Source organism: Chelonia mydas, chromosome 8 (assembly GCF_015237465.2).
Source record: "Chelonia mydas isolate rCheMyd1 chromosome 8, rCheMyd1.pri.v2, whole genome shotgun sequence".
Lineage (NCBI taxonomy): Eukaryota > Metazoa > Chordata > Testudines > Cheloniidae > Chelonia > Chelonia mydas.
In genome coordinates this window covers 62932287-62947199 of record NC_057854.1, presented here as the reverse complement: position 1 = coordinate 62947199, position 14913 = coordinate 62932287, and the positions used below count along the sequence as shown (strand labels likewise).

The window sequence follows — 14913 nt, the reverse complement described above, 5'->3', positions numbered from 1 at the left end:
ACACTTTAGCAAGGACTTTCAAAAACAGAGTCTAAAGTGATGCTCCTAAATTCATACACAGTCAATGGGAGCTGCTGGGTGCTCAGCACTTTTGAAAAATGAATTTTGGTGCCTAAATATGGACTTAGGATCCTAACTATTGAAAATGTGTTATATTCCATGTGCCCATATTGCATATACTCACACAGGAGTATATGCAATATGTATACAGTATACATATATACATATACATATATACAGGAGTATACAGCTGTGCAATAGACTTAGCATTTGCTCAAGGCTTTTGTAGGGAAGAGAGTATCTGCCAAGCACCAATGTCATCTAGGCCACAGAGCAGATATCAGCAACTATTATTATTTATTGTTGTTAAACATTCACATAATGCCAAACTTTACAGAGAATACAAAATATACTGTCCCGTCCCTAGAGAGTTTCTGATGTAAGGGCTGGATTCTTCTTCATACTGAGCAGTATCTGACCCCGTAAGTAGTCCCATTGACTTTCGTGGGACCACCCGGGGAGTAAGGTTGGCAAAATCAGAGCCTCAATCAGGCAAACCTGATATATGCAGGTGTCATAAATATAAAGGGAAGGGTAAACACCTTTAAAATCCCTCCTGGCCAGAGGAAAAATCCTTTCACCTGTAAAGGGTTAAAAAGCTAGGGTAACCTCGCTGGCACCTGACCGAAATGACCAATGAGGAGACAAGATACTTTCAAAAGCTGGGAGGAGGGAGAAAAACAAAGGGTATGAGTCTGTCTGTGTGATGCTTTTGCCAGGGACAGAACAGGAATGGAGTCTTAGAATTTAGTAAGTAATCTAGCTAGATATGCGTTAGATTATGATTTCTTTAAATGGCTGAGAAATTAAGCTGTGCTGAATGGAATGGATATTCCTGTCTGTGTGTGTTTTTGTAACTTAAGGTTTTGCCTAGAGGGATTCTCTGTGTTTTGAATCTAATTACCCTGTAAGGTGTTTACCATCCTGATTTTACAGAGGTGATTCTTTTTTACTTTTTACTTTTATTAAAATCCTTCTTTTCAGAAACTGAATGCTTTTTCATTGTTCTTAAGATCCAGGGCTTGGGTCTGTGGTCACCTATGCAAATTGGTGAGGATTTTTACCAAACCTTCCCCAGGAAGTGGGGTGCAAGGGTTGGGAGGATTTTGGGGGGAAAGACGTTTCCAAACAACGCTTTCCTAATAAATAAACCCAGATAAACGTTTGGTGGTGGCAGTCCAAGGGCAAAGGGTAAAACAGTTTGTATCTTGGGGAAGTTTTAACCTAAGCTGGTAAAAGTAAGCTTAGGAGGTTTTCATGCAGGTCCCCACATCTGTACCCTAGAGTTCAGAGTGGGGAAGGAACCTTGACAGAAGGGAACAGGCAAAAGAGAGTGGTAGGGAAGGGAGGGATGAGGGTTAAACCAAAGAACAATAATGGGACCCATATTGAACAGCATGTGAATTTTTAAAGTAGGCTAATCAGGGAGGAACAGAGAGCTGAGGGATGCAAGGTGGGGATGGGATGCAAGGTGAGAGAGGAGGGATTGGGAGGAGAGTGAGGGTGCTGAATATACAGGGGGAGGGATGGACGCCTCAGACAGAACAAAGTGCAATAGCAATACTTGGTGACAGGACTGGGAAGGATAGTTAAGGGAAAAGAATGGAGCAGAATCATTTAGGGTCACATGACCACTCTGTAGAAAGCCATCCAAAATCCAGAGAGACAGACAGAGGAAGAGAATTGCAGAAGAAAAATCATTTTCTGTACCTGCTGAGTCAGAGAGGTCAGTCATGCTACCCACTGGAGGACACTGCAGATTTTATAAACCACTCAGGAGGTGAACGGAATGTCAAATTGAAGACAGGTAAAATTCATCCCTTCTGTTTTTAAAGACTCATTCTTTTTTCTTGGGGAATAGGAGAGTGGAGTTGACAGGGCCAGACTGTAGATCCATAGCCTTACACTGCTGGGCTTTTTTAAAGGATTAATAAATTAGATAACTGAACATGAAACTCAGGCCAGACCTACCTTTCTATTATAGAATTATGATTATCACTAAAAGATTTTTATTAAACATACAAACTCCTTTGAAGTTAATTTTCATTTAAGATGTAGAAGCTCACCAGTGCCTTACATGTTACATGTATCAAAGGAGTTGCATTTGGGTCATTGTGAGGGAGGGTTACCACTGATACCTAGATTCTACAATATGGAGTGCATTAGGATTGCAGAGATTGAGAGAGAAATTGTAAACTTGTCAAGTAGAATTTTTACTTCATGTCTGATTTACAAAAATGCCCACTGTGGAATGTTATAAGTGTGCACAGTGATCCCCAAACAGATGAGAAAAGAAGACCCTACCAAAAGGAATTTTTAGTAAAATTCAAACTCATGCAATAAGAGCAACAGTGTTCCAAGCACAAAAATGCAGAGGACACAAAGTCTCTCTTTCTGTCTCCTTGCTCAGGGACTGGTTTGGATATCAAATTTAGCAACTCCTGGTAACTTGCTACCCTCACAACTCCTTTTTTTAATAAATTAGTAGTCCCTCGGTAATTACCCATTCATTTAAATTAAGTAGCCTGATGCTTTTCTTAAGTAGCTTTGTCACTGAAGTGTGTGGCAGCTTTTTTTATCTTGTAGAATTGGGAGCCTTGCCCTCAATATTTCTGCTAAAAATACATATTTACTATGACCACCAGGGGGACCCTTTGCACTATGTCGCCTATACAACATGTAACTCTATTCTAAACCATAGGATACTGTAACAGATTATATCTTCAGTTTTTCCCAACAGGTTTACCTGTGAATCCTGGGCGACAATTACACACATAACCTGATGCTCTGTTGTAGCTGAAATCTGCTGGCAGTTCTAGAATACGTCCATACCAGGTTGTCCAGGACCGCTCCACACATTCACTCTCGTAGAAGCACGGATTACTGCTGCATTCATTTACATCAATCTCACAATGGGAACCTGCATACCCTGTGGAACAGAAATCAGGTGTTTGACTCAGTCTTGAAAAACATATGAGTCTCCCTGGATAAGTAAGCCACTTAAGATGTGTTGTAAAAGTTTCAATTCTCCAGGGGAAAATATTACTTCCAAAATTGTAGTCTCATAACAAATACCTCAGAGAATATTATTCCTCCTTTAATTTCCCTTAATTCCACAACAAGAATGTGTCATCATCAAACAATCTCCATGGCCAGTGTGATGGTAGAGAGTAGTCAGAACCAACATTCTGGATTTGAAAATATTGAGCACTATAAACCATGGATAAATCTGGAATCAAACTTTACAATGTGTCAAACTGGAACCATGGATCTGAATGCCCTATGTGGTTCAAAAGGTGCAGTTAAGCCTTTTTATGTTTTCTGTTTTTGTTTTCTTTCTGCTGCAGTTTTATGGTTCCAAAAATCCACAGCAAGAGGGGATATTTTCATGGTACTAACTAGAAGAAGGAAGTACTGGTAAACTAAGGACAAAGAGATGATTCTTATAACATTTTTTGCCAAGTTTTACAAACCCAAAAGGTTATAAATGTTTACAGTAAGCATCCACACTTTGAGGTGATTAGCTTCCAACAAACCTTTAAGTGTTGTCCATTACTATTCCACGCTTTTCTCAGTTTCTACATGCCTGTTTGTTCAGTTAGTATTCTTTGCCTAAGAGGAGCCTTACTTGGAAGCAGCTGGCCTTTTCCAACCATTGCTTTTTTCTGTTTTATTGGTTCGGTTTTTCCAAATACATCATTTGCATCTTGGTAATAAGCAGGTAGCAGATGCAGCTGGACTAGAAAGAAACCACTCAGATTCTAAAATCTCTCAAGGAAGAGAGAAAAGTAAGAACCCTCAGCTTTACCTCAATGCCAGTTCAACTGTACACACATTTCAAAAATAGCAGGGCATATAAAAGAAGGATGGTAGTCTTGTGATTAAGGCAAAGGACTGGGAATCAGGAAACATGTTCTTGGTTTGGCTGCAAGCTTCACAGGAGTGTAGGGAGGCGAAATAAACTAATATTTGTAAAGTGATTTTAGCTCCTTGAGTGGAAGGTGCTACAGAATTGCAAAGACTTGTTATTCCTGAGAATCCTGCATAATTCTAAGAATTCTGTCAAATCAATGCATTTCTAATGCAACAATCACCTTATTATCTGAGCTCCCACTACACTGTAGTAAGCAGGAAAACAATCTACCAGCATACAGACTAACCACAATGAGTCTGTCTGGAAACTATAGTGTCTGCATCCTGTCTGGGGATGCAGAAGTGTTTTCTCAAACAACCGACTATGAAGCAGTTCCTCAGTTTAGCAGGACATGGCTGCAGGAAGGGGCACGTGACTCTGAAACTGCACCCTGTGTGCTGACCCTTGTTCTAACTTGTAAGGACCTGCGCTCAGAGGACCACCGGAGATTGGTTTCCAAAATCCACTTATAGCTCAATTTATTTCCAGCTGGAGCATTCAACATGTTGTGTGGGAGCACCAGGGTTCTCATTTCAATCGAAAAGTCCCTTTTGTGAAGACTGAAAACCTGGCGGCGGCAGCAGCAACAGTTCCCATGTCCCATGGGCTGATGAATTAAGCATGCGATTGGGAAGTAAACCCCAGATTATAGTTCCAACTGTGCTAATGACTTGACTTAATAATACTTTGTACTTGTGGAGTACACAGACCTGTAATTTTGTTCATTTTGACCTCATATGGGGACATCTGTCCTCAGCTGGGGTAAACTGTCAGAGTTCCATTGAAGCCAATGGAGCTATACTGAGGTTCTCTCCCAGGAACCCTTTCCAAGGCTGGTCACAAACAGTATTTTTAAATGTATGTAGGTGTCAGGGTTCCTTCCCCAATCTGAAGTCTGGGGTACAGATGTGAGGACCCGCATGAAAGACCCCTTAAGCTTATTTCTACCAGCTTAGGTTAAAACTTTCCCAAGACAGAAAATTCCCTGTATCTGGGATTCAGTATGCTGCCACCACCAAGCAACTTAACAAAGAATCAGGGAAGAGACCACTTGGAGACTCTTCCCCCAAAATATCCCCCCAAGCCTTACACCCCCTTTCCTGGGGAGGCTTGAGAATAAACAAGATGAGCACAGACCAGCCTTGGGTTTTTAGGACCCTAAAAACCCAATCGGATTCTTAAAAAACAGAACTTTATTAGAAGAACAAAAAAAATACAAGAACAACTCTGTAAGATTAGAATGGAAGATAATCTTACAGGCAGTCAGATTCAGAACATAGAGAATCCCTCTAGGCAAATCCTTAAGTTACAAAAAGACACAAAAACAGGGAGACACATTCACAGCAAATTTCACAAGCCAAAAACAAAAGAAAATCTAACGCATTTTCTAGCTAGATTACCTACTAACTCTAAAGGAGTTGGATTGCTTGCTTTCTTCATCTGTTCCTAGCAAAGGCATCACACAGACAGACAGAGACAGACAAAGCCTCTCCCCCCCCCAGCCCAGATTTGAAAGTATCTTGTCCTCTTATTGGTCATTTTGGTCAGGTGCCAGCCAGGTTACTTGAGCTGCTTAACCCTTTACAGGTAAGAGGATTTTATAGTATTGTATCAGAGCTTCTTAACCCCCTTCCCTTTATATTTATGACAGTAGATATGTGTTTTCTTGTATCTGAGGGTAGTGAGGACATTTCTGCTTTAAAGGATGGTCGAATTCAGGATCCTGACACAAGGAAGAGCAGTAGAATACAGACCCTGGACTTTAGAAAAGCAGACTTTGACTCCCTCAGGGAACTGATGGGCAGGATCCCCTGGGAGAATAACATGAGGGGGAAAGGAGTCCAGGAGAGCTGACTGTATTTTAAAGAATCCTTATTGAGGTTACAGGGACAAACCATTCCGATGTGTAGAAAGAATAGTAAATATGGAAGGCGACCAGCTTGGCTTAATGGGGGAGGTTTAGATTGGATATTAGGAAAAACTTTTTCACTAAGAGGGTGGTGAAACACTGGAATGCGTTACCTAGGGAGGTGGTAGAATCTCCTTCCTTAGAGGTTTTTAAGGTCAGGCTTGACAAAGCCCTGGCTGGGATGATTTAACTGGGACTTGGTCCTGCTTCGAGCAGGGGGTTGGACTAGATGACCTTCTGGGGTCCCTTCCAACCCTGATATTCTATGATTCTATGATTCTATGATTCTAACAGTGAAATACTTGCTGATCTTAAACACGAAAAAGAAGCTAACAGGAAGTGGAAGATTGGACAAATGACCAGGAAGGAGTATAAATATAGTGCTCAGGCATCAGGAGTGAAATCAGGAAGGCCAAATCACACTTGGAGTTGCAGCTAGCAAGAGACGTTAAAAGTAACAAGAAGAGTTTCTTCAGGTATGTTAGCAACAAGAAGAAAGTCAAGGAAAGTGTGAGCCCCTTACTGAATGAGGGAGGCAACCTAGTGACAGAGGATGTGGAAAAAGCTAATGTACTCAATGCTTTTTTTTGCCTCTGTATTCACGATCAAGGTCAGCTCTCAGACTACTGCACTGGGCAGCACAGCATGGGGAGGAGGTGACCAGCCCTCTGTGGAGAAAGAATTGTTCAGGACTATTTAGAAAATCTGGATGAGCACAAGTCCATGGGGCTGGATGCGCTGCATCTGAGGGTGCTAAAGGAATTGGTGGATTCGATTGCAGAGCCATTAGTCATTATCTCTGAAAACTCATGGTGATCAGGGGAGGTCCCAGATGACTGGAAAAAGGCTAATGCAGTGCCCATCTTTTAAAAAGAGAAGGAGGAGGATCCGGGGAACTACAGGCTAGTCAGCCTCAGTCCCTGAAAATATCATGGAGCAGGTCCTCAAGATATCAATTCTGAAGCACTTAGAGGAGAGGAAAGTGATCAGGAACAGTCAGCATGGATTCACCAAGAGCAAGTCATGCCTGACTAATCTAATTGCCTTCTATGATGAGGTAACTGGCTCTGTGCATGAGGGGAAAACAGTGGACGTGTTATTCCTTGACTTTAGCAAAGCTTTTGATATGGTGTACCACAGTATTCTTGCCAGCAAATTAAAGAAGTTTGGGGTGGATGAATGGACTATAAGGTGGATAGAAAGCTGGCTAGATCGTCAGGCTCAATGGGTAGTGATCAATGGCTCCATGTCTAGTTGGCAGCTGATATCAAGCGGAGTGTCCCAAGGGTCGGTCCTCGGACCGGTTTTGTTCAATATCTTCATTAATGAACTGGAGGATGGCGTGGACTGCACCCTCACTAAGTTTGCAGATGACACTAAACTGGGAGGAATGGTAGATACACTGGAGGGTAGGGATAGGATACAGAGGGACCTAGACAAATTAGAGGATTGGGCCAAAAGAAATCTGATGAGGTTCAACAAAGACAAGTGCAGAGTCCTGCACTTAGGACGGAAGAATCCCATGCACCACTACAGACTAGGAACTGAATGGCTAGGCAGCAGTTCTGCAGAAAAGGACCTTGGGGTTACAGTGGACGAGAAGCTGGATATGAGTCAACAGCGTGCTGTTGTTGCCAAGAAGGCCAATGACATTTTGGGATATATGAGTAGGGGCATTGCCAGCAGATCAAGGAATGTGATCGTTCCCCTCTATTCGACATTGGTGAGGTCTCATCTGGAGTTCTTTGTCCAGTTTTGGGCCCCACCCTACAAGAAGGATGTGGAAAAATTGGAAAGCATCCAGTGGAGGGCAACAAAAATGATTAGGGAACTGGAATACATGACTTATGAGGCGAGGCTGAGGGAACTGGGATTGTTTAGTCTGCGGAAGAGAAGAATGAGGGGGGATCCCGATAGCTGCTTTCAACTACCTGAAAGGGGGTTCCAAAGAGGATGGATCTAGACTGTTCTCAGGGATAGAAGATGACAGAACAAGGAGTAATGGTCTCAAGTTGCAGTGCGGGAGGTTTAGGTTGGATATTAGGAAAAACTTTTTCACTAGGAGGGTGGTGAAGCGTTGGAATGCGTTACCTAGGGAGGTGGTTGAATCGCCTTCCTTTGAGGTTTTTAAGGTCAGGCTTGACAAAGCCCTAGCTGGGATGATTTAGTTGGGAATTGGTTCTGCTTTGAGCAGGGGGTTGGACTAGATGACCTCCTGAGGTCCCCTCCAACCGTGATATTCTATGAATGCTTGTAAGGTAATAGAGAGCTTACCTGGCCAACAGTGGCATGTATAATTCTCAGCGCTGTCCTCACAGGTAGCATTATTGTGGCATGGTTGTGACTGGCATAAGGAAATTAAGATTTCACAGTTCAGGCCCGTAAATCCACTACTGGTACAGTTGCAGCTATACCTACAATACAAAAGGCTGACAGTGAGGCCAACTAGAAGTCATAATGATGACTCATATATGATCTTTGGACTGAAGTGCTTTTACAGTGGAAACATTTTCTAAAGCATCCTGTGCTGAGATGACCCATTTAAAATGAAAACGCTTTTTTAAAGTTGAAAGATCAGGGCAGGCACTGTGCCTCCTCTTGTGTTTGTACAGCACCTAGCACATTATGGGCACCATGGGAAATAAATAATAATAGTACTTATTATTATGTAACAGCACAATGCCTTGCAAGCCTAAATGACACACTCATAACACTTTCAACAAGGGTTGTTTTCCCAGCCTTGGGTCTTCTGGCTGAGGAAGTGGACAGGGACTCAGGAGATCTGGGTTCAATCCCTAGATTTACCACAGACTTCCTGTGTAACCTTGGGCAAGTCTTGGTGCCTCAGTTCCCCATTTATAAAATGTATGCTTGTAATGCTTCCTTTCTTATACTTACCTGTGTCTGCTTGGTCTATTTAAGCTATAAGCTCTTCAGGACAGGGACTGCTTCTTACAATGAGGCCTCTGTGTGATATTGTAAGAGAAATAATACTAATATCTCTTTAACTTGGCAGCAGTGCTATTGTTTTCTATTCAGAAATAAAGTAGCTTGTGCTTGAAGATGAGATCTGAATATGTGCAGTAGTGAACTATTTGCAGGCAATCAATAGTGCCTGCTTTTTAATCCATTGTGCTGATTTCAGAAATGCCAACTGTGTCACATTACACACAGTATCTTGTAATCGCACCGTGATATGTCACACCTCCTATGTTTCTGGCATGATCCAAACACCTAATGCAACACATGTCATACAAAACGACAGGCCTCTGCAAAATGGCTGAGTTATAATATGCTTGTTGGGGTGATTTGCATTTCATCTTTATCTAGTAAGAACAGAGGATCTGTGTATGTCATCAGAAAGTAAATTAATTCAGCTACTATATTAAATTTCCTTTATTTTGAAAAAAAATCCATTGGCTTTTGTGCAATTAAAACCATGAAGACTTCTGACTGAACATGACATCTCTAGCCTTGAGATAAAAAGATTACACTTCTTTTCTGATGTCAGGGTTTAACTCCAAAGCCTTATTCTGGAGAAGCAAGTAGTGCTGTTGAACACCAGAGCATAATGCAACATTTCTACTATAATATTAACATTCTACAGTATTTCTTTGGATGGTAGGGAAAAAAATTCACAATGGGGAAAATTCATTCGTAGTGAGTGTAACACCGCTAAAACCAATGGGCATGTGGACTTAGACCACGGATGAATTTGGTCCAGTGTGTATGGAATTTGGGAAGTCAAATGTGGTGAGAAGGTCTTCTCTGATCAATTATATAATTTTTCAGCCTGAGAGGAACTCTTAAAAGTGTTCTCAGAACAGAAAAATGTCATTTCTTTTGTTAGTTTTTCATATGTTTCCTTGATACATTTTCTGCTTGGTGAAGATCTGTGTTTAGCCCATCCCCTCTTCTCCCTTGACCCAGAAATGAAGTCACAGTGAATTTTCAAATAGCATTGCTTGCACTGCCAAATCTGCATATGTACCCATTTCTCATGTACATGCAATTGTTACACATTGCAATGATTTGCTAGGGAATCCTTGAGGTTAACTTGTATATAGGATTGGGTTTGCATAATTAATAAAAGGAGGGCAGGGTGGATAGAAAGCCCAGTGATACTCTAAATTCTGCACCCATACCTCCTAGTGCAGAGGGCTGTGATTTCGTTGGTGTACGCTTAAACAGGCCACCAGACTGATCTTTCTGGAGGCACCCTGCTTCAGATCTCACAATGTGCAAAATAGCCACTTGTCCATAGCAGTGCTTATTTTAGGCCTGACCCAAATCCCTCTGAAAGTATTTCCATTGCTTTCAATGGGCTTTGGATCAGGTCCTTTGAGCACACACAACTATAATTTTTGTGTACACATATTGGTATTTTGTGGGTGCAGGTTAGATACCAGTGTAAATTAGCAGACACTCTACTGATGTCAATGTAAAATTTAAAACTGGTTTCAGAAGAGAGTTGGGCCCAGTGTGTCAAGTTCTGCCCTATGTTATACCCATGTAACCTCATTGAAAGCAATAGGGCTTCAGGACTGAAGATTAGGGCAGAATTTGGCCTAGTGTTTGAATAAATAGCTCATAATGCTAAATATGTGACTTCACACTCATGTTCATAGCAGCAGATTGTCCCATCAAAGGATTATAACTTCACTGCAGGATGAGGTAGAAAGTAGAAATGAGGATGTGACGAATAAAAGCTTTCTTCTAACTCAAACATCTTAATAAGATGAGGGATGGCAGAAAATGACTGGCTAACTATCTTCATATTTCAGATTTGCTCTGCTGTCCAAGCCCCTTTTTCATGTAATTAGGGTGCAGATCCTTTTTCATTATGATTACCAAATTGACCCCCAGAAACACTGCAGTATAATCAGTCACTTCAAAGCATTCCTACATGTGCCACAGTTTTGGTCTCCAGTAGGTAAATGAGTGTGATCTGGTCTGGCTAGAATGAGCATTATTGCTGCTCACAATATGTGTGTGCCCTCAAAAGGTCTCAGGCTTTCTAAATGATTCTACCGAGTGGGTGTCAGATGCAAGGTGACCTCTTTCTCTCACTCCACTATGCTTGAACTGCACTGGAAAATCGAGGATTGCTTTGTATTGCTCAGAGTCATTCAGGACTACAGAAAGGGAATTCTACAAGGTTAGCGTAATGTTGCAATGTGGTGCAAAAGTTCTTTGCTGGAACATGATCTTTCTCCTCTTGTGAATTAAAGTCAAGCCCCGGCTCTTGATGACATGGCTCTTCTGATGGATTTCTTTATAACTGGTACCTTCAAAATAGCCCCTTAAGAATTGGAATTCACATGGTAGGGAACAATCCAGTACTGACAGAGGAATTACCTAGCTGAACTAACTGAACCTTTTCAGCCTAACTTCTATAATATAGATTTTACTTTTGCACAGTTTCCCCTCTTTTGGAATCACATGTACAGTATGCAATGCTATCATCAAAGAGCCGAGACCTGGTGTTTGGCCTGCCTGGGTTGCACTTGAATCTCCTTGTAGGATCATTTAATTTCAGCAAAAGGAACTTGCTTGTAAGTCATGTCCCTTTCCCTTATTTTTTCCTGTCCTTTATCTAGGCAGACTGTAGGCTCTTTGGGTCAGGGATCTGTTGCCTTATGTATCTGCAAAATGTCTTGCACATTTTCTAGTGATGTCTATTATTATGGTTACTATTACCCTGTCTTTCACTTTTCTTTAATGTTTCTATTCTTTCAAAGTGGACAGCTGAACAATGCCAACATGTTATATTTTGTACATGTCCTCATCTTGATTAAGAAACTGAAGTTTTGGCAGATTAATATGATTTTCAAGATTTGTTTTATCAAAATGGAGCAGAATTCACCTTTAAATAATAGTTGTGCAGCGCTGACTAAATAGCACTTTGTAAAGTTACAAATATGAGGAGTCTACCTAGCAATCAGTCTTTGCAGCAGACTCCCATTGGTTTACCAGCTCTGGGCCCAATCTTGCATTTCTTAATGCACCCAAACTTGCACTCAGGTCAGTGCAGGATTGGGTCCTCTTTCAGTAAATGAAATCAACAATTTGACAACTCAGCTAACCAGATGTTATTTCAACCTATTAGTGTTCAAGTTACAGAGCATCGGTCCTTCTTGTGTGTAAATTACCCTATATCTAGGATACATACCTATTGATATCATCTATACACTGCCCTCCATTGAGGCATGGCTGACTGGCACACTCATCAATGTTGATTTCACAGAGTTCACCTAGGAATCCAAGTGCACAGGAACAGAAATAGCTACCCAAAGTATCATGACAGGTTGCACCATTTAGACAAGGCTGTGACAAACACTCGTCAATTTCCAGCTCACAGTTTATACCTTTAAAAAAAAAAGTTTAGCAAAGTGTTAATTCTTCAGGTTTTCTCTGGGAACACTTTAAATGTCATGTTTATGTAAGCTTTCTTCAAGCAAGTATCTCTTTTAGAATATCATTTGCCTCTTCAGTAGGGATTGCAAGATTACATTTTTGCAGATTTGGGGGAATTTACAGAAGAGAACAGAACAGCTTTCATTCATAAGGAATAATTACAATCACATCTTATTATTTAACTATTCACATGGAAACCAAACCCTTTAATTTTCAGATTACTTACACCATGTTACAATTACATTTGTATTTAATAGCATTTGTGAGGAACCAGTCACTTAAAGGGACTCTGTCAATATTGGTAGGCCTTACAGTTAGTTGAATTAATTGGAAGATTGTCTCATTGTGTTGGTCTTTGCCTTGGCAATTCATAAATAAGCTGGTGTGTGTGATATCTTGTTGACAACAGAAGGGCAGTATTGTAACAGCTCCTCTGGGATGTTCTGCAAAGTTACCTCAACTCTGAAGTATGTTTACCCATATTTAGGATACCATGCAGGTTAAAAGAAAGTCTCTTCTACCTATTTCAAAGGATACTGGTATTATTTGCTAAGTTATGTTTTTCTTTTGAGCAGGAAATTCTCCTAAAATACCTTTTTAGCACCATTGCTTTCTTCTTCGCTAAATGGAGGGCAGGAGATTCCACTGAAAACTGTGATTTTGCTATCCAAATTTGGCAACTCACATTTATTCAGTGGCGATATTGTAGCTGGCAGAACACTTGCAGTTGGCAGGTTAAAACCATCAGAAAAAATAATATTTATTATTTAAATAAATTAAATTAGAAGTGCATAAAAATAAGAAAATCTGGCACCCAGAGCAACATCTACAAAGTGTTCCCTTTGTTTGGCTTTGCAGAAAAATGAAATGCTTCCTTGCTCCTAACAGTAATTCAGAGAAAGCATATGTTTTTGTAGGGGGTGAGGAAGGTCAAAGTCCAAATCCAATTTGCTGTCTTGCTTGGTCTCGTTCAGAATCCAGCCTTCATGGTCAAGACCTTTGTTATTAATTCTAACATAGTGATAGTGTCCATTCTGCATGAGAAATAAAATGTGTGTTAGAACAAGGTGTCCCTAAACACAACGTGGTTTTACTTGTGGTGTAGATATGTGTTTTAAGAACTGTTAAATCAGACTATGGAATCTTCACGTACAAATTAGGGCTGCTCCTCACATTTTTCAGGTACATAAAAAAACAACCACCTTGGGGCAGATATTCAGCTCATGCAAATCAGAACTATGACAATTTACACCAGATAAGGATTCAGCCCATCTATTTTCAAATTACAAACTTTGCCTGTTTTAGTACTTGAAGTCTGCTCCTGCTCCCACAGTTTTGCCAGGCTAGATAATTGGTGTGCTGAGGCTGTGGGTTTATACCCAACATAACTGTGTTACTGTTACCTTGTCATTCTCCCTTCCTCACTGCCTGTTTGATCCACCTCCCTTGTCATATGATTTGACTGTATGCTCTTTGTCTTTTTGTATTAATTGTGGGTACAGTGACTAGCACAGTGGGGTCCTGATTAAGATATCTGGGTGCCACCACAACACAATAATAACAACACTGACGTCTAAACTGAAGGCTAAACTTCTATTAACTTCAATAGAAACAGGATTGGGCCTGTAGGTCTTGATTCTGAACCACTAAAGTTATTGGGAGTTCTGTGCCTTTGACTTCAGTAGCAGTAGAATCAGGGCCTTAATGTATATGTATAGGATCACCTACCTATCTATAATTCCAAAGTTCTCTCTCTTGCTGCTTGTGGGCATTGCTCATCTGTTGAAAACTGAAGCCAATGTGGATTTTGTCTCTTGAGAATTGAGGCTGGAATTCTCAAAGGGGCCTTAGGAGACTTAAGTACCCACTTCCCTTTGGCATTCAGTGGGAGTTCGTCACCTAACTCCCTTAGGTACCGGAGTTCATGTTGATTCATGGTATTTGGTGTCACCCAATACATTAGAATTCCAGAAGGAGGCAGGTAGAGCATAAGGACTCAAGAGCAGAGACCATGTTCCAACCTCACTGACCCCTGGGGGCATGTTGCTTACATCTTGATTTAATGCTGCTGGCCTAGAGTATGACCTGGATGCTTGCATGGGCATCTTGGAGGGAGATGCAATATGTGCCAGAGGGTAAGAATCCTTGTGGGGACTCCCCAGCAGCATACACCAGTGTAGCATTTACATCACCCTTAGAGAGGGCATGCTATGCTCCATCTTCCACACTTGCCCCTCCCTCGCCCTGCTCCCTTTCAGGCAGTCAATGCCAGTAGAGGCACTAGGATGGAGTGTAGTCTCCGCTCTTCAGCCACACTGTGACTGTCCTCTGCGTGAGGTGGAGCCTTCGGCCGTCTTCCCCATTACCTACCTATGCAGGGGCTTGAATTTAAAACAACAGCCTGGGGTAAAACAAATCACTTGTTTGCTCATCAATGACTGGAGTTCCTTTTGTCTTCCATTTGCCTCTTCAGTCCTTGTGTGGCCATGCCTAGATACAGAGGGGGCAGACACCTGGATTTGGGCTATTGTTGTGGCTCTGCACGCAGCCAGCTGATGGTGAGTTCATCCTTCTTGTTTCAGTTCTGTTCCCTGATGCACAGTGCTGTGACCTT

General features: G+C 41.4%; 1 protein-coding gene across 3 annotated transcripts in view; it reads right to left on the bottom strand.

Annotated features, from left to right (window-relative positions):
• CRB1 (crumbs cell polarity complex component 1) overlaps window positions 1-14913 on the bottom strand; it is a 158830-nt gene that overhangs the window by 86629 nt on the left and 57288 nt on the right. For all 3 annotated transcript variants that reach the window (XM_043521292.1, XM_037907881.2, XM_043521293.1), the window contains exons 3-5: window positions 12055-12250; window positions 8157-8296; window positions 2807-2989 (exon numbers count right to left, since the gene is read on the bottom strand). In XM_043521292.1, the coding sequence (XP_043377227.1) occupies window positions 2807-2989; window positions 8157-8296; window positions 12055-12250 (519 nt within the window). The remainder of the gene's footprint in view (window positions 1-2806; window positions 2990-8156; window positions 8297-12054; window positions 12251-14913) is intronic.